Source organism: Ranitomeya variabilis, chromosome 1 (assembly GCF_051348905.1).
Source record: "Ranitomeya variabilis isolate aRanVar5 chromosome 1, aRanVar5.hap1, whole genome shotgun sequence".
In the NCBI taxonomy this organism is placed as follows: Eukaryota; Metazoa; Chordata; class Amphibia; order Anura; family Dendrobatidae; genus Ranitomeya; species Ranitomeya variabilis.
The window spans coordinates 781753668-781774398 of record NC_135232.1 but is presented as its reverse complement, the minus strand read 5'-3'; the positions used below and the strand labels follow the sequence as shown (position 1 = coordinate 781774398).

Below are 20731 nucleotides of genomic sequence, written 5' to 3'. Positions count from 1 at the left end.
CACCCGATCTTCCGAAATTCTTTTATGTCCTTGAAGTTCATTCATGGTACACCAGTCCTCACTTTTCATCTGTCTTTTTTTAATATTCCTATTTTATCAATGACAGTGATTTATGGCTAAGCCCACATGTGAGAATGCACATAGCTATATCTAAAATATTCTGGCATATGGTTTGCTTCCTACTTCTGATTGCTATAACCATAGGTCCTGACTACTGAAAACTGCTTTTCCCATTCAATGGGAAGAAGCTATGAACAACTTAATGACTTGGCTGCTATTCAGAGCCTGGTTGATCTAGGAAACAGAAAGTGGTATCCATGCTAGACGACCATAAAACACGTCTGCCTCACACACAAAGATTTGTCTGAATGATTGATCTCACTACTAACTCTTTTGCTGCCAATAGCGACTTACCGAATGTACCGCTAATATTCTGTGACTTATACAGATATCCTGGAGCTGGCTTCACACCTATAGACTATAGGGATCATTAACATTGGGATTTTGAACCATATTTCTTGTTCATAAATGATATTATTACATTTAATCTATGGGTGTATACTCTTTACAGATATTGATGAATGCAGTACAAACCCTAATGTGTGTGATGGAGGGGAGTGTACAAACACCGCTGGAAGCTATGTCTGCATATGTCCTAGAGGGTTTACCACAAGCCAGGATGGGTCACGCTGCATTGGTAAGCTAAGCTAAAGAAAAAGACCTTGGCTCTTTCTTAACAGAGATTTTTTATTTCAGGCGCTTTGCTTCACATTTTTCCTGGCAGTTAATATAAAGAGGATCTAAAAGTTATTTATTTTTCAGGTATAGTCACAGTTTTCCTGTAGGTCTTCATTGATCTTATTCCAGAACAAACAGTTCTGATGACCATCTACCAAGGAAGAAGTCTCAAAACAGAGAAATGTTTTAGCAAGCGTTGGTATCAGTGAGACGTCTTACCCAGCTTTAGCAAAAATATGTTTTGATATGTTAAACAACTTACAAGACATGTTCATGCACACATCTTGTACGCTTTTCTATACAAGACTAAAGTGGCCAACCTGACGTATTGTGTCAACATGCTAGTCTTTCCGAAAACGCCAAAGATCTGATGTTTGGACTACAAAAGCATCTGTTGACAGGGAATCTCTCTAGTCGTGAATGGACATGTTTGGCAAAGATAATCTCTGTTATAATCTCCGAATAAAAGATACTATGATGACTTAGCTTAAAATTTACTTTGAATACATAGTCAACTGGAATTTTTTGATGAAATTTGTACTCACCATGTCTCATATACTACAAGAGGAGTGTAATCATAGATGCCTCTTCAAAGAAGAAGAGGACCTGAACTCTAAAGCCAACTGTTAGAAGTCGCAATCCTAAAAGACAATTGACAATTCTCAATTTGTAGACACGTGTTACAGGATGTTGCTGCTCCTTAGTGCAAAGTAAGATATCTAATTTAGCTGTATGAGAGGCCTCTGCTGAGATTTATGGGGTAATATCTGTCCTTGTGAAGAGTGATATACCAGTGTTAGGAGACTTACAGGTGACTTATTATTTAATTTCGCAGAGGAGCATTGTACGGCCTATAAGATTTCATGTCACGGCTTGTCAAACATGTTACAATCTACAAGGAAAAACATTATCCTTTAGACACCTAATCGTAGAGAAATCCATGTTATTATTGCTCCAGCACATCTAAAATAAGGAGTAAACAGCCCTATAGACCAGAGGTGTCAAACTGCATTCCTCGAGGGCCGCCAACAGGTCATGTTTTCAGGATTTCCTTGTATTGCACAGGTGATAATTTAATCACCTGCACAGAATGATTCCAGCACCTTGTGGAATGCTAAGGAAATCCTGAAAACATGACCTGTTGGCGGCCCTCGAGGAATGCAGTTTGACACCTCTGCTATAGACTATATTGAGTGCAAGTTCTAAAAACCATGGATAGAACTCGTTGGTAAAAAAAACTGATGCCTGAATGAGCCCTTATTCGATGATAGCAATACAAGATGACTATGTATTGAAGCTGGAGGCAAAAGACAATCAAGACTACTGCAAATTCGCATCATGTCTGTGTATTTTCGTGGACTGAGTTGTCTGCACAGAACCACTTAAACATGTCCAATTTTGACATGCAAGACTATGAGTCAGTGAAAAACCTCGGGCCGCGCTCGGATGCTGCATATTTTTTACGGACTCTTTGATATGAGAAGGTTGAGAAATCTTCATCATTTTTTTTCATCTGAGAAAAACTGATGAAATATTTTTTACCATATGCACATTGGGCAGCAAAACAGTTAAAGTTGTAATTTTTTGCAAGTCAAAGTGATACTAAGGTTTTCATAAGGCTGCATAGGACTTATTTATATATACAATAAATCGTGATGCATAAACTACAATCACAAATTTCTTTATGCAAAAAAAAGGAAAAAACTGATTAAAAATAATTAGTGTATTTTGTCCAACTATGGAACAATTAAAAATTCCCATTGCAATTATTTCCAATTATGATTAAAACATGTGACTGCTCTGGCAGTTCATGATGCTCTGAGCTGTTGGGAGCAGGATTAATCCTGACCTTTACCCATAATAATTTATTGTTAAAATACAAGAAGGAAAGAGGCAATACTTGCTGTGGATTACTTTCTGCAAATGTGAGCACAAAACTCCATGATGTCTCCTGGTTAATGCAAGGACAAAGCCAGCTGGATGTGACCTCAGAGGCCATTATGTGGAAAAAAAAAATAGATTTTTTTTTATTCTAACTGGGAAAAAAAAGGTAATATTACAAAAAATTAGACATGCGTATAAATTTGCATTTACTTATATAGAGCATGGTCATCTGGTAATGGGTGTTAACTATTCCTAAAATTGCCATGTATTGCCCCCTTAGGCACTTCACCTGCCATAACAATGTATCAGTTTTTTCTGGAGTAAACTCGCTGCAAAAATTGTAAAATTTTGTCTAAATATTCATATGTGCTTTAAAGATAATTGTTCTCACTATACCCAAAACTCATAATGTGTAAATTTAGATGAATGTAACATTTTGGCAGTGTATTATACTTATAAATTATTAAAATGCAGGAAAAAAAGGCAAAAGCAGACAGAAACAAATGCAGCCTCTTTTATTATAAATTGCTACAGCGGGTGCAATCGTTTTCTGTCAGTACGTGAATCCATCCAGCAGAAATACTACAGAGTTGAGTGCTATCACCAGAAAAGGTCCTATTATTTACATTTTTGTGCTAAATGTATTTTCATTATATATGAATATATATATGTCACATATAATGAAAATATATATTTATGCATCATATACTCACAATCTGTAATAGAAATAACAGTAGAAATCATGCCATTTGGACAGTAAACACTGGGGCTTTTTTAGACTCTAACTTCCAGATGTTTAAGGAAACAACACATGTACATAGCCACAATTGTCAAACACCAACTCTCTCTTTTGTATTGAAACATCTAATGAGTGTGTGAAAGGTCATTGTGAAGGGAAGCAGGGTCAGATGTGACATTACCTATTGTGGTAGGTGTATCCTGTGTTATCAGTTGTGTCCAGAGGTGTTACCTGGCATTATAATCCTGCCTCTATTGATAAGAAAACTCCTGCAAACTCTTCCTGAGAGGACATGAAATATGAGTTTAAAAAAGTCCCAGTAGTGTGAAAATTGCAAGATTTACTAATCTTATTTTTGTAATACAGATCGTGGTCTGAAAAAAGTGCCAAATTTATGTGATATGAAACATGAAATATATTTTGTGAACAAATTACCAGTTTAAGAAAAAGATACTTGTAACCCAAAAACGTCATTTAAACAATAGGTCATTTTCTGATTATAGTTTCTCTAAGAGAATCTTGGAAATCCAATCTAGGATCATAGAAAATGCCTTGTATAATGCAAAATAATTGCAAGCATCACCCTTATAAAATAAGCCTTTGCAAGAAAGGTTCTTCCCGCAGTTTTTTTTTAATATAATCATTTCTTCATAAGCTTCCATTGCTTATGCTTAAAAACAGCCCTGTCTCTCTTTTACAGGCACAAAAAAAGCATATCTGTTTCATATGGTGAAAGCGTCCTGTTTTTTACACATCCTTTAACACCTGGTTTCTTTTAAAATGTTTCCCTGTCTACAAAACCTTCTTCTCAGTGGCCGAAAGGGCAGTCCAGGTGGTGACTGCATTCCATACACCTATTAAATTCCTCACATCCTAGTCTTTTCCCTCCAGACAATAAACATGCCCTATATTTCATTACTCCATTCAGTCCATTATCAGTGAATTATAATTTTCTTAAACTGAACATCATGGCACACAAGTAGTGATTGGTGTTGATCATCCAGGGTTTCATCTATCAGTGGAACTTCTTGGATAATATCCATTCTTTCCTTCATATATAAGCCATCTACTACAATACTGGAATATACAAAGATTGTTTTATAGCCTAGTATTTGTTTCAAAATGTATGGGATAACCCATTTTACTGCATTTAACCCTAATAATGAGTAGTCCTCAGCCATCACTATGCCTCCACAATTGACCTTTAAATACTAGATGTAGACACAATGTATTAATACATAATGGAGCTATTTTAGGCAAATGGGACAACCTCAAGAATAAGAATGGGCTTTATGTTTCCAAAATTGTGCTGATGTAAAGTAGACATGTAGGAAATGTTATTTATTAACTGTTTTGTGCGATATGACTCTCTGATTTAAGGGCACAAAAATTAAAAGTTTTAAAACTACAAAATTATAACAATTTTTGCCAAATTTCCATTTTTTTCATAAATAAACGCAAGTCATATTGAAGAAATGTTACCACTGACATGAAGGACAATACGTCACAAAAAAATCTCAGAATCAGTGGGATCCATTGAAGGGTTCCAGAGCTATAACCTCATAAAGTGACAGTGGTCAGAATTGGAAAAATTGGCTCAGTCATTAAGTACAAAATTGTCTCTGTCTCTAAGGGGATAAAGTCCCCTTGTGGGAATTAATAAATATTGTGAAAAAAAAATGTTTTTAAGTGTTAAAATAAAATGTAAATACATTTTAAAAATTCACATTTTTTTCTGAATAAAAAGTCATATATCTGTTTTCATGCATCCAAAGTGATCAGCAAAAAAACAACTAAGCACCAGAATTTACATTTTTTTTTAATCATATAAAGAAAAAAAGAATTTTAAAAAAAGTCATGTGGATCCACAAAATGGTACCATGAAAAACTACAGCTTGTTACGCACAAAAAAAGTTCAAGGAAATGAATGTGTGGTTCTCAGAACATGATGCAACAAAAAAAAAGTAATTTTCTTGTGCAAAAAATTAATATTTTTTTACTTATCTTAAATAGTGAATGCAAAAAAATAATATGAAAAAAATGGCAGAATTGCTATTTTTTGCTCATCTTTTCTTTTGTAATAATAATGTTGAAAAAGTATTTGACACTTCTTTTCCAGATCAGAGGACAGGGAGCTGTTTATCTGCATTAATTGGGGGTCGATGTGCTGGAGAACTTCCCGGCCAATACACTAAAGGACAATGTTGCTGTGATAATGGGCGATGTTGGGCATTAGGCCAGATTCCTGAGATGTGCCCAGTCAGAGGGAGTGGTAAGTTCTGAAGTTGTCATGTGTTGTAAAATGCACGACTGAGATCCTACTTTCCAACATTAAGATGCTGATCGTAAACACTGGACTTTATCAAATAATAAAACTATACTGTTGTGGACTGGGTGTCATAGACTATTAAATGTCAAATTGGGTAGTACAATTCTAGATCACTTTCTCTGTAGTTATTTCTGTAAGTTTAGGGGATGAGAATTAATTTGTCTTATAAATTGTATTGAATATTTCATATGTTGTGATATAGAGGGGCAGGAAAAATATTTAGCAACTATGGCCCCGATTCGTCAAGATTGGAGATGATGATGCCTGTCTTTCTGAGAGACGCTCCTGATTCATTAAGAGGCACATGAATCATGACCGTCTGCCAAGTGGCATGTGCCTTATCACAAATCTTACTTCAGTAAGGTTGCAATTTTTCAAATCGATTAATGTCAGAATTGAGGCCCATGTGTAAAAAGTATAACAATAATTTTATGTTTTTTATTTTAATGGTAATTTGTCTCTGATTACAGTGATGTGTCACTTTGCTGGGCTGTATTTTGCTGTTTCAACACAATCATGGTTTTATCAGCAGGAGGTTATCATTACAGGACAACTTAGCATGTGCCTCCTAGTCCAACCACACCCCCATCACTGATTAGTAGATCTCCGTCACTAAAAAGTTGTGGTGTGGACGGGTTATACAAGGCTCAACACCTGAGCTTTTATAGATCTGCTGCAGAGAGAACTGTGACTCTATCACAACTGCTGTACCCAGGAAACTAAGTGATACATTGCTGGTATTGGGGTATTTGTCCCTATCCCATGCTGCTGTCAGATTACATAGCAAAAATCTACTGACATATTCCCATTAAATGCACTTTAACACTAACAATATGTAACATTTCTAGATGAATATCGAAGACTTTGTATTGAAAGCCTACCTCTAGGGCCTGCATACCCAGGAACCTATCCTGGAAATGGACCAGGTTTAGTTGGACCGGGAGTTAATGGTGGAACTGGACCTAATATATTTGGCCCTATCGGAACTGGACCTAATGGGCAAGGACCAATATCGGGATTGCCTAGTGTGGGCACAGAGATTGGTAAGATAAACGTTTGGGAGAAAAGAATCATTATTTATTAGACAATCTGTGGGATAGCCATAAAGCTTAGAAAGCAATGACCAACTCTAGGGACAATACAAACTTAAAAATACAGGATTATATTTACTTTATGTTTTCTAAAATTTAATTTTAGTTGATTCCTTCATTATTGCTAAGTATGCCTAAAACAAGATGCTGGAAAATGAAGTGAAAAATTTAATGAAAAATTAAATCTGAGACAGAAAGGCTAATAAAAACAGAGAGAAGAATGCAAGAAAAAAAAAACAGATCAATTCTAGTCCCTTAACTTTTGTATAAACTTTTTCACTGTATTAGGAACAGCAACACTGAACCAGACTGGAGATATCTGCAAACACTTCACCAATTTGTGCCAGAATGGGCGTTGTATCCCCACCCCATCCAATTACCGATGTGAATGCAATATGGGTTATAAACAGGACAGCCGACTGGAATGCATAGGTGAGTAAAAAATAAAATCACACCGAAAATACTTTTATACAGGCTAAATGTCATTTGCCAGCACAGGAAAGAGAATTAGACTTCACTTCTTTTCCTCGTTATGTAAAAGATGAGCAATAAACAGCGCCGACAAAATTGGACAAAAGAAAAATTAAACAACAGTTTTGGGGGTTTTGAACTTCAAATAATTCCTCTTATTTCACTTAAATTACTTTCTTGTAGATGTGGACGAGTGTGCCAGCAGTCCATGCATTCATGGAGACTGTGTGAACACACAAGGATCCTACCACTGTAGGTGTCATGAAGGATTCCAGAGCAACCCAACCAAACAAGCATGCATCGGTAGGTGACGCCCGACTCAGTATGTATGTATGTATGTATGTATGTAGACAGCTATTGGACAATGGGCAAAGCTTGTTTTGCAAAACAACAAAAGCCAATATGCCAAGAACTACTAATAGTAGTGACTAGTGCGACCTGGTAGTAACATAACAAAGAGTTACTAGCGTCAATTGCAATTGTTTAATAATTAGATTAATTCTAAGCATTGCATCAATTACAGTCTAAATATCCACATTCTAAGCTTGATATTGACATGGATTGATATACATGTTGAAACCTGATGGTCCATAATTGCAGATATTGATGAATGCATCATGAATGGAGTGATGTGCAGGAATGGCCGATGTGTGAACACAGAGGGCAGTTTCCAGTGCATCTGTAATGCTGGCTTTGAGACTACACCCGATGGAAAGAATTGTGTGGGTAAGTTGGCCAATGCCAAGCCTTTGTGGTTTGTAGTATAACTTTCCTCTTAATAATTCATTGGATATGCTTTTTTTACCAGTTGAATATCCAAAGCCTGCAACGTCTCATTTATCGAAGCATACCCTTCCTGTTATAATGTCCCCCATCCTGGGCCCCTTTCAGTAATAATGTCTTTCGTTTTTCTCAAGCACAATTTAAAATCTTCCCACACTTCTATGACGTGCGACATCCTCTTCTATAGCCGGCGCTGAATTTGACATTCCGACACAATCAGTGCATGACATCACTGCCATGCGCCGCCCATGACAGGCAAGCCGACATCAGCTGCCGTCCTCTGATTGCGTGTATTGCGGCGCAGGGAACTGGTGGGTTTCTGTGCAGCAAGACAAGTCAGCTGAATGTGCATCCAAGACTGCACATCCAGGTGAAATGGGTGCTGGTGTCGGCGGGCCCCCCCAGCATGGGCCCAGCCGCAGTTGCACCATCTGCAACTGCGAATGTCACGCCCTTGGCATCTACCTCTCAAGCGGTTTGTAAAATCATAAATAGTCTTCTTATCTTTCACTCCGTCTACACTTTTTACAGCCCATTAACAATTTCATATTACATCTAACAGAATCATTCTGTGTGAACCCATGAGATTTTTCTCTCTGTATTGTTGTTCTAAGCTTACATTACACATCTATTAAGGCCCTTGAGGATGCCAATAAAACAAGCATAAATTGTCATGTTTGCTGTGAACTGGGTTCAGTGCCATTTTAAATTACACTGTATTGCTCATGAAATCCCTGGGTCAAATGTCAGCTTATTTGGCAGCAGCTGAATAAGATAAAAAATATACAACAGTAAGATAAATAAAAGGGAAACTAATTAAGGTTTTGTGTGGTCCATCGGCTAATACGATCTTTCCCACAGATCACGATGAGTGCGCCACCACAAATATGTGCTTGAATGGGATGTGTATTAATGAGGACGGCAGCTTTAAGTGCATCTGTAAGCCAGGCTTTGTATTGGCACCGAATGGACGCTACTGTGTTGGTAAGAAGTGGTGATAAACTTACTATGCTAAAGCACAAATCTGTTATATTTGGAATATGTACTGCTTTTTATTTGTTGGTGCCCAGAGGAAGAATGGGAAATTGCTACCCCTTTCCATCACAACTCACTTTGAACCCTTTGCCCACAGATGTAGCAAACATTATCTTCAGATCGGCGAAACACTATGCTTTTAAGTCTAGATTCACACATCAGTAACACATTCTAGTGCTATCTGTTTTTTTCCCTCAGACAGCGCTATGACCTATAGAATTTTATTGAGCCGTACGCACATCAGTTTTATTACCGGATCCGTGAGACTCACATCAGATTTTACGCATCAGACTAGGCCACTGATGTCTGGGGATCCGTGATGCACAGATGAAAGACGCAAGATGTGCTGGGGATGTTCTTAACTAATAGATTAAGAGTCAATGAATAAAAAAGTTCAGACAGTCTCCTTGCTTCAGTAAGAAAATAAGGGATGAGAACAAAATCAGATGTGACTAGAAGAACATCTGAGAAAAGATCCATCCGTTTAATTTGTTTGGTTACACTCACATGTATGTGTGAATCTAGCCTAAAGTAGCATGCCTATTCATCAAGACCAGCAATCTTCATGCTGGCGCATGCTTCTTAATGAATCAGGATCATCTTACTGATGAGTAAGATAAGATTTGTGATGTAGCGAATGCTACTGCTCATCGTGAATTTGACGATCATCACTAGCCATGACCTAATCATGCCTCCACTCCACCCATTGAACACTGAAAGAGCAAAATGTTAGTGCTCAAGCTGTAACGGTAATGCTAGCTACATGTACAGTTCCACATCCCTAATAATATCCCTAGTGATCTAAAGTGATCAGATGTCATAAGTAAATGTTGGAGGATCACTGACCTTCATTGATTTCTAATATGAGATTTCAGATTTCGAGCAACAAAAATCTATGAAGAGTGCCCAAAGCGGGTGAGGTGTCTCAAAATCAGTGATGGTCTGAGATCCAAGACTTCGCCGATATGATTTTGCATGTATCCATGACATTAGATAGATGTTTTGATGGATTAGAAAGGAATACATGCAAAAGCTTTTGTGTAAGAGCAAATAAGATAATTGTCTTTCATCCCGAGAAAGGCTCCAGATGGCTGCAAGTCTTAGGTTAACAAAAATCTTGTGTTATGAAAAGATGTCTTTCTGTCATTGTTGTCTTAATTCTGGAATCTTCCTGAACTTTTTTAATCAACGTCCTTGTATTTTAACAAACATGTAATGTTATTTTAGTCATATTCTTCATACCGGAATCTTTCCAGACTAATACTTACATATGTGACTGTTTATCCGCCTTTTTGATAACATTTATGTTCCACCTATTTTGAAAATTCCAAATTTCATTCCAACATATGACCATGATCCTGTATGATTTTAGATGTGGATGAATGTCAGACCCCCGGAATCTGCATGAACGGGCGCTGCATTAACACAGAGGGTTCCTTCCGTTGTGAGTGCTTGGGTGGACTGACCATTGGCCTTGATGGAAGAGTCTGTGTGGACACCCACATGCGTAGCACTTGTTATGGTGGCATTAAAAAGGGAACTTGTGCCCGTCCCTTCCCTGGTGCTGTTACCAAATCTGAGTGTTGCTGTGCAAATCCTGACCATGGATTTGGTGAACCCTGCCATCCTTGCCCTGCCAAGAACTCCGGTGAGTATAGTAATATAGATGATACTTGCCATGAAGAATTGAGTTACTTCTTGTCAGTTATTAAGTCATGGTCACCATGTTCTTGTCAGTGTTTCCAGATGTGGGACCATTACTGTTAGAAATGGAAGTGTAATAGTTTGTAGTTTGGACAAATTGCAAAAAAATTAAGGCAACATAGACATGTAGAGAATTACCTACAAATCTTTCTTCCATATGTTACAGATGAATTTCAAGCTCTTTGCAGCAGTGGTATTGGCATAACTGCAGATGGCAGAGGTAAGAGTCTGCAGATGGCTGTTTGTTTAGTGACTTTATATTCATGCTATTAGCTTCATTTCCTTCTTTTTTTTCTTTAACTTAGATATTAATGAATGTGCCTTAAACTCTGAAATCTGCCCCAACGGCATCTGTGAAAACTTGCGTGGCAGCTATCGTTGTATATGTAATGTGGGCTATGAATCAGATGCAAGTGGGAAGAACTGCGTAGGTACGTTTGCCGTAGTACTTCCAATAACATAATGCATATTGTATTATCTGATCAACCTCAAGAATAGGAATCCAGCTTTTGCTTCCCACTTTCAGATGTTGACGAGTGCGCGGTGAACCGTCTGCTCTGTGATAATGGCTTATGTCGTAACACTCCTGGAAGCTACTCCTGCACGTGTCCCAAGGGTTACGTCTTTAAGCCGGAGTCTGAGACTTGTGAAGGTAGGGATATATTTTTCATATGCTTATATATACCCTTCACTTCTGTTTAAAACGTTCCGGGAAACTTCTTTAAATCAGCAATGGTATCATTGGCGGTTTTGAACTTGATAGTTTTATTAACTTTCCTTGACAACTTGTCAATCACCCTTTCTTTTCAGATGTCAATGAATGTGCATCCAACCCCTGTGTTAATGGCGTCTGCAGGAACAATGCCGGCTCTTTTGTGTGCGAGTGCTCTTTCGGCAGCAAACTTGATTCTACTGGAACGATTTGTGTGGGTGAGTGCGATTAAGATTCCTCTGGTTACAGGGAGGTCAATGATTAAGTCCTCAAAAATGACACATTGGGTTAAATTGTAAGCTTGTGTGATATAAAAGTGAGACTTTTCTGAGCATTGCCTTCCCTGTGCACAAAAGCCGTTAAAGCATATCCGGCATTTTACTTTTTATTTCATAAATCAATAGTTCAAATGAAAATTGTGTAATATATCTTATCAGAGAAATCTGCTTCTCTCTCCTCCTGGACTGATCATTCATTTTCAAAATTCTCAATTCACAGGTAAAATCTGTTTTCAGTGAAGACAGATTGTTGCATTACTGAGATATTAGATGACCGTTGGTGCGTATAATGTTCTATGTAGTAGGGAGGAAGAGTGAGGAGGTTTGCCTCTAGGTCCTCCTTTCCTGTACTTAGAATTTCATCAGAATAAACTGTAATTTCCTATCTCAGGAATGTAAAAACACAGATTTTACCTATGAATTGAAAAATTTGAGAATGAATGATCAGTCCAGGAGGAGAAAGAAGCAGATTTGTCTGATAAGATAAATTGCAAAACTTCTTATCTACATGTGCACTATTGATTATGAAATAAAAATGTAAATGAAGATTACATTTTAACCCCTTCTTGACCTTGGATGTACCCAGTACGTCATGGTTGGGAAGTGTTTCCTGACCTTGGACTTACTGAGTACGACCTGGCTCCAAGTAGTTGAACTTCCTAAATGCTGCAATAGAAATTGATCATAGCATTTAGAAAGCAGGCAAAGGTAGGAGGGCCCCCTTTGCCCTCCGATTGGCGCCACTGTGACATCATCACGGGTGCCCAAATGTTGCCATGGTGCTTCTTCATTTCCGAGCTTTGCACTGTGCCTCAAAAGAAGTTTTCGACCACATATATGATGTCAGTGTACTCAGGAGAAATTGCACAACAAATTTTGGGATCCATTTTCCCCTGCCATCCTTGTGAAAATGAAAAAAATTGGTGCTAAAACAAAATTTTTATTTTCACAGATCAACATTGTTAAATTCTGTGAAGGACCTGTGGGTTCATGGTGCTCAACACATGTCCAGATAAATTCCTTGAGGCTGTTTACTTTCCTATATCTGGTCACTTGTGGGGAGTTTCCACTGTTTAGGCACATCAGTAGCTCTCCAAATGCAACATGACATCAAAGTCTGCGTTACAAAATGTCTTTCCTTTCTGAGCCCTGCCATGCACACAAACAGTAATTTTCCCCACACATAAGGGGTATCGGTGTACTCAGGAGAAATTGCACAACATATTGTAGTGTCCTTTTTTCCTGTTACCCTTGTGAAAATAAAAAAAAATTGGGGCTAAAGGAACATTTTTGTGAAAAAAGTGTGATTTTTTTTATTTTCAGGGTTCTACATTATAAACTTCTGTGAAGCACCTGGAGATTCAACGTGCTCATCACACATCTAGATACATGCCTTGTGGGGTCTAGTTTACAAAGTGGGGTAACTTGTGGGGGATTTCCACTGTTTAGGCACATGGGGGCTCTTGAAATGCAACATGGTGTCCAGTAATCATTCCAGCCAATTTTGCGCTCCAAAATTCTAATGGCGTGCCTTCCCTTCCAAGCTCTGCAGTGCACCCAAACAGTAGTTTTCCCCAACATGTGGGTTATCGGCATACTCTGGAGAAATTGCCCAACAAATTTTCGGGTCCATTTTCTCCTGTTACCCTTATGAAAATAAAAAAAATTGGGTCTAAACTAAAAAAAATTCCTTCCACATTCCATTAATTTCTGTGACGTACCTGAAGGGTTAATAAACTTCTTGAATGTGATTTTGAGCACTTTGAGGGCAGCAGTTTTTAGAATGGTGTCACTTTTGGGTATTTTCTGTCATATAGGCTCCTCAAAGTCACTTCAAATGTGAGGTGGTCCCTAAAAAAATGATTTTGTAAATTTTGTTTGAAACATGAGAAATTGCTGGTCAACTTTTAACCATTATAACTTGCTAACATAAAAATTATGTTTCAAAAATTGTGTTGATGTAAATTAGACATGTGGGCAATTTTATTTATTAAATATTTTGTGTGACATAATCAGGGCCGGACTGGGACTAAAATTCAGCCCTGGCATTTGAAGTCACACAGGCCCACTTGTCGCATGGTGACTGTATAATATCTTTGTACACTTGTAGGCTACAAGAAGTGAGGGGAGTGTAACACAACTATATAACATATAATTACAGCTGTATCCAACATTACAGCTCAGCCCCCATAGACTATAATACAGCTCAGCCCCCATAGAATATAATGCAGCACAGGCCCATGGAATGGAATGCAGCCAGCCCTGTCATGATCTCTGCAGGCAGAGATCATAGCAAGCCTATAGAGGGACAAGCTCTCGGAAGATGGAACTATACTGACCATGAACTAAGCCTGCCGCGCAACTAGAAATAGCCAGGTAGCATTTCCTATTAATCGCTAGATGCCCAGCTCTGGCCTAAGACCTAAATAGCTAGCAGAGGGAAATATAAGACCTGGCTCACCTCTAGAGAAATATTCCAAAGAAGACAGTAGCCCCCCACATATAATGACGGTGAGTTCAGATGAAACAACAAACGCAGCAGGAAAATAGTCTTAGCAAATTTGAGGTCCGCTTACTAGATAGCAGAAGACAGATAGTATACTTTCATGGTCAGCAGAAAAATACTAACAAAACACCATCCAGAGATTACCTTAAACTCTGGCATTAACTCATAACGCCAGAGTAGCAATCCCTGATCGACGAGAGCTTTCCAGACACAGTAACAAAACTTCAGCTGCGAACTGGAACAAATAGGCAAAACAAAACATGGACAAAAGTCCAACTTATCAGTAGTTGTCTAGAAGCAGGAACAAGCACTGAGAGGCATCAGATAACATTGTTGACCGGCAAGAAACCACCAGAGAAATGAGCTTAAATAGCGACACCCACTACTGATGGAATCAGGTGAAACAGGAAAGAGGATGACAAGTCCAATTCCACAAGCGGCCACCGGGGGAGCCCAGAATCCAAATTCACAACAGTACCCCCCCCTCAAGGAGGGGGCACCGAACCCTCACCAGATCCACCAGGGCGACCAGGATGAGCCCTATGGAAGGCACGAACAAGATCAGAAGCATGAACATCAGATGCATTGACCCAAGAATTATCCTCCTGGCCGTAACCCTTCCAGTTGACCAGATACTGGAGTTTCCGTCTGGAAACACGAGAGTCCAAAATTTTCTCCACAACGTACTCCAACTCACCCTCAACCAACACCGGAGCAGGAGGCTCAACAGAAGGTACAACAGGTACCTCATACCTGCGCAATAACGACCGATGAAAAACGTTATGAATGGAAAAGGACGCAGGGAGGTCCAAACGGAAAGAAACAGGATTAAGAATCTCCAATATTCTATAAGGGCCGATGAACCGAGGTTTAAACTTAGGAGAAGAGACCCTCATAGGGACAAAACGAGAAGACAGCCACACTAAATCTCCAACACAAAGCCGAGAACCAACACGACGATGACGGTTGGCAAAACGCTGAGTCTTCTCCTGTGACAACTTCAAATTGTCCATAACCTGCCCCCAGATGTGATGCAATCTCTCCACCACCGCATCCACTCCAGGACAATCCGAGGATTCCACCTGACCGGAGGAAAATCGAGGGTGAAACCCCGAATTACAGAAAAACGGGGACACCAAGGTGGAAGAACTGGCCCGATTATTGAGGGCGAACTCTGCCAATGGCAAAAAAGCAACCCAATCATCCTGGTCAGCAGAGACAAAACACCTCAGATATGTCTCAAGGGTCTGATTAGTCCGCTCGGTCTGGCCATTAGTCTGAGGGTGAAAAGCAGATGAAAAAGACAAATCTATGCCCATCCTAGCACAGAATGCCCGCCAAAATCTAGACACAAATTGGGTACCTCTGTCAGAAACAATATTCTCAGGAATACCGTGCAATCGGACAACATTCTGAAAAAACAGAGGAACCAACTCAGAAGAAGAAGGCAACTTGGGCAGAGGAACCAAATGGACCATTTTAGAGAAACGGTCACAGACCACCCAGATGACAGACATCTTCTGGGAAACAGGCAGATCTGAAATAAAATCCATCGAGATGTGTGTCCAAGGCCTCTTAGGAATAGGCAAGGGCAACAGCAGTCCGCTAGCCCGAGAACTACAAGACTTGGCCCGAGCACAAACGTCACATGACTGCACAAAGACTCGCACATCTCGTGACAGAGAAGGCCACCAGAAGGATCTTGCCACCAAATCCCTGGTACCAAAAATTCCGGGATGACCTGCCAATGCAGAAGAATGTACCTCAGAGATGACTCTGCTGGTCCAATCATCCGGAACAAACAGTCTATCAGGCGGACAACGATCCGGTCTATCCGCCTGAAACTCTTGCAAGGACCGCCGCAGATCAGGAGAAACGGCCGACAAAATTACTCCCTCCCTAAGGATACCTGTGGGTTCAGAATTACCAGGAGAGTCCGGGTCAAAACTCCTAGAAAGGGCATCTGCCTTAACATTCTTAGAACCCGGTAGGTATGACACCACAAAATTAAAGCGAGAAAAAAATAAAGACCAGCGCGCCTGTCTAGGATTCAGGCGTCTGGCAGTCTCAAGATAAATCAAATTTTTGTGGTCAGTCAATACCACCACCTGATGCCTAGCCCCCTCGAGCCAATGGCGCCACTCCTCAAACGCCCACTTCATGGCCAAAAGCTCCCGATTCCCAACATCATAATTCCGCTCTGCGGGCGAAAATTTGCGAGAAAAGAAGGCACAAGGCCTAATGACGGAGCAGTCGGAACCTTTCTGCGACAACACTGCCCCAGCACCGATCTCCGAAGCGTCAACCTCAACCTGAAAAGGCAGATTCACATCAGGCTGACGCAACACAGGGGCAGAGGCAAAACGGCGCTTAAGCTCCTGAAAGGCCTCTACAGCATGAGGGGACCAATTAGCAACATCAGCGCCTTGTCTGGTCAAATCAGTCAGTGGTTTAACGACATCCGAAAAACCAACAATAAATCGGCGGTAAAAGTTGGCAAAGCCCAAAAATCTCTGAAGACCCTTAAGAGAGGAGGGCTGAGTCCAGTCACAAATAGCTTGCACCTTGACGGGATCCATCTCAATGGAAGAGGGAGAAAAAATATACCCCAAAAAGGAAATTTTCTGGACCCCAAAAACGCACTTAGACCCCTTCACACATAAAGAATTAGACCGCAGAACCTGAAAAACTCTCCTGACCTGCTGGACATGAGAGTCCCAGTCATCAGAAAAAATCAGAATATCATCCAGATATATTATCATAAATTTATCCAGAAAATCGCGGAAAATATCATGCATAAAAGACTGGAAAACTGAAGGGGCATTAGAAAGACCAAAAGGCATGACCAAATACTCAAAGTGGCCCTCGGGCGTATTAAATGCGGTCTTCCACTCATCCCCCTGCCTGATCCGCACCAAATTATACGCCCCACGAAGATCAATTTTAGAGAACCACTTAGCACCCTCTATACGAGCAAACAAATCAGTAAGCAATGGCAATGGGTATTGATACTTAACAGTGATCTTATTCAGAAGCCGATAATCAATACATGGTCTCAAAGAGCCGTCTTTTTTTGAGACAAAGAAAAACCCAGCTCCCAAGGGAGAAGAAGATGGACGAATATGTCCCTTTTCCAAAGACTCCTTTATATATTCCCGCATAGCAGCATGTTCCGGCACAGACAAATTAAACAAACGACCCTTTGGATATTTACAACCCGGTATCAAATCTATGGCACAATCGCACTCACGGTGCGGAGGTAACGACCCAAGCTTGGGTTCGTCAAAGACGTCTTGATAATCAGAGAGGAACTCAGGGACTTCAGAGGGAATGGACGACGAAATAGAAACCAAAGGTACGTCCCCATGAATACCCTTACATCCCCAGCTCAACACAGAAATAGCTCTCCAGTCCAAGACTGGGTTGTGAGACTGCAACCATGGCAATCCCAGTACCAAATCGTCATGTAAATTATACAGCACCAGGAAACGAATAATCTCCTGGTGATCCGGATTGATACGCATGGTTACTTGTGTCCAGTATTGTGGTTTATTATTAGCCAATGGGGTGGAGTCAATCCCCTTCAGAGGAATAAGAGTCTCCAAAGGCTCTAAATCAAAACCACAACGATTGGCAAAGGACCAATCCATAAGACTCAGAGCGGCGCCAGAGTCAACATAGGCGTCCGTGGCAATGGATGACAAAGAGCAAATCAGGGTTACAGACAAAATAAACTTAGACTGAATGGTGCCAATGGAAACAGACTTATCAAGCTTCTTTGTACGCCTAGAGCATGCCGATATAACATGAGTAGAATCCCCACAATAGAAACACAATCCATTCTTCCGTCTAAAATTCTGTCGCTCGCTCCTGGACAGAATTCTATCACACTGCATACTTTCTGGCGTCTTTTCCATAGACACCGCCAGATGGTGCATCGGTTTGCGCTCCCGCAGACGCCTATCAATCTGAATAGCCATTGTCATGGACTCATTCAGACCTGCAGGCAAAGGGAACCCCACCATAACATCCTTAACGGCATCAGAGAGACCTTCTCTGAAAGTTGCCGCCAAGGCGCACTCATTCCACTGAGTAAGCACAGACCATTTACGGAATTTTTGGCAGAAAACTTCAGCTTCGTCTTGCCCCTGAGATAGTGCCATCAAAGTTTTTTCTGCCTGAAGTTCCAAATGAGGTTCCTCATAAAGCAAGCCCAAGGCCAGAAAAAACGCATCCACATCGCGTAACGCAGGATCCCCTGCTGGCAATGAGAAGGCCCAATCTTGAGGGTCACCCCTGAGCAAGGAAATCACAATCCTAACCTGCTGAGCAGGGTCTCCAGCTGAACGAGACTTCAGGGACAAATAAAGCTTACAATTATTTCGGAAATTCTGGAAGCTAGCTCTATTCCCTGTGAAGAACTCCGGCAAAGGAATTCTCGGCTCAGATACCGGAGCATGTACTACAAAATCTTGTAAATTTTGTACTTTCGTGATGAGATTATTCAAACCCGCAGTTACACTCTGGAGATCCATTATTGTCAGGTGCACACAGAGCATACAGAGATTAGGAGGAGAGAGAGAAAAAAGACTGCAGCAAGGCAGACTGGAGGAAAAAAAAAAAAAAAAAAAAAAAAAAAATTCCAGCAGACTTCTTATAACTCTCCTTTCTCAACCTGGGTCTTTAACACTTTAGTGGCCGGTCAAACTGTCATGATCTCTGCAGGCAGAGATCATAGCAAGCCTATAGAGGGACAAGCTCTCGGAAGATGGAACTATACTGACCATGAACTAAGCCTGCCGCGCAACTAGAAATAGCCAGGTAGCATTTCCTATTAATCGCTAGATGCCCAGCTCTGGCCTAAGACCTAAATAGCTAGCAGAGGGAAATATAAGACCTGGCTCACCTCTAGAGAAATATTCCAAAGAAGACAGTAGCCCCCCACATATAATGACGGTGAGTTCAGATGAAACAACAAACGCAGCAGGAAAATAGTCTTAGCAAATTTGAGGTCCGCTTACTAGATAGCAGAAGACAGATAGTATACTTTCATGGTCAGCAGAAAAATACTAACAAAACACCATCCAGAGATTACCTTAAACTCTGGCATTAACTCATAACGCCAGAGTAGCAATCCCTGATCGACGAGAGCTTTCCAGACACAGTAACAAAACTTCAGCTGCGAACTGGAACAAATAGGCAAAACAAAACATGGACAAAAGTCCAACTTATCAGTAGTTGTCTAGAAGCAGGAACAAGCACTGAGAGGCATCAGATAACATTGTTGACCGGCAAGAAACCACCAGAGAAATGAGCTTAAATAGCGACACCCACTACTGATGGAATCAGGTGAAACAGGAAAGAGGATGACAAGTCCAATTCCACAAGCGGCCACCGGGGGAGCCCAGAATCCAAATTCACAACACAGCCCCATAGAATATAATGCAGCACAGGCCCATGGAATGGAATGCAGCCAGCCCCATAGAATATAATGCAGCACATGCCCATGGAATGGAATGCAGCCAGCCCCATAGAATATAATGCAGCCAGCCCCATAGAATGTAATGCAGGCAGCCACCATACAATATAATGCAGCACAGCCCCCATAGAATGTAATGCAGGCAGCCCCCACAGAATGTACTGCAGGCAGGCAGCCCCCATAGAATGTACTGCAGGCAGGCAGCCCCCATAGAATGTACTGCAGGCAGGCAGCCCCCATAGAATGGAATGCAGGCAGGCAGCCCCCATAGAATGGAGTGCAGGCAGGCAGCCCCCATAGAATGGAATGCAGGCAGGCAGCCCCCATAGAATGGAATGCAGGCAGGCAGCCCCCATAGAATGGAATGCAGGCAGGCAGCCCCCATAGAATGTACTGCAGGCAGGCAGCCCCCCTAGAATGGAATGCAGGCAGGCAGCCCCCATAGAATGGAATGCAGGCAGGCAGCCCCCATAGAATGGAATGCAGGCAGGCAGCCCCCATAGAATGGAATGCAGGCAGGCAGCCCCCATAGAATGGAATGCAGGCAGCAAGCCCCCATAGAATGGAATGCAGGCAGGCAGCCCCCATAGAATGGAATGCAGGCAGGCAGCCCCCATAGAATGGAATGCAGGCAGGCAGCCCCCATAGGATGGAATGCAGGCAGGCAGCCCCCATAGAATGGAATGCAGGCAGGCAGCCCCCATAGAATGGAATGCAGGCAGCCACCATACAATATAATGCAGCACAGCCCCCATAGAATGTAATGCAGGCAGCCCCCACAGAATGTACTGCAGGCAGGCAGCCCCCATAGAATGTACTGCAGGCAGGCAGCCCCCATAGAATGTACTGCAGGCAGGCAGCCCCCATAGAATGGAATGCAGGCAGGCAGCCCCCATAGAATGGAATGCAGGCAGGCAGCCCCCATAGAATGGAATGCAGGCAGGCAGCCCCCATAGAATGGAATGCAGGCAGGCAGCCCCCA

General features: G+C 41.0%; 1 protein-coding gene across 2 annotated transcripts in view; it reads left to right on the top strand.

The window, feature by feature from the left end:
* LOC143784401 (fibrillin-2-like) overlaps nucleotides 1-20731 on the top strand; it is a 254227-nt gene that overhangs the window by 171327 nt on the left and 62169 nt on the right. For both annotated transcript variants that reach the window (XM_077272616.1, XM_077272625.1), the window contains 12 exons: nucleotides 572-697; nucleotides 5481-5633; nucleotides 6539-6733; nucleotides 7070-7213; nucleotides 7436-7555; nucleotides 7853-7978; nucleotides 8897-9019; nucleotides 10443-10718; nucleotides 10941-10994; nucleotides 11080-11205; nucleotides 11301-11426; nucleotides 11585-11704. In XM_077272616.1, the coding sequence (XP_077128731.1) occupies nucleotides 572-697; nucleotides 5481-5633; nucleotides 6539-6733; nucleotides 7070-7213; nucleotides 7436-7555; nucleotides 7853-7978; nucleotides 8897-9019; nucleotides 10443-10718; nucleotides 10941-10994; nucleotides 11080-11205; nucleotides 11301-11426; nucleotides 11585-11704 (1689 nt within the window). The remainder of the gene's footprint in view (nucleotides 1-571; nucleotides 698-5480; nucleotides 5634-6538; nucleotides 6734-7069; nucleotides 7214-7435; nucleotides 7556-7852; nucleotides 7979-8896; nucleotides 9020-10442; nucleotides 10719-10940; nucleotides 10995-11079; nucleotides 11206-11300; nucleotides 11427-11584; nucleotides 11705-20731) is intronic.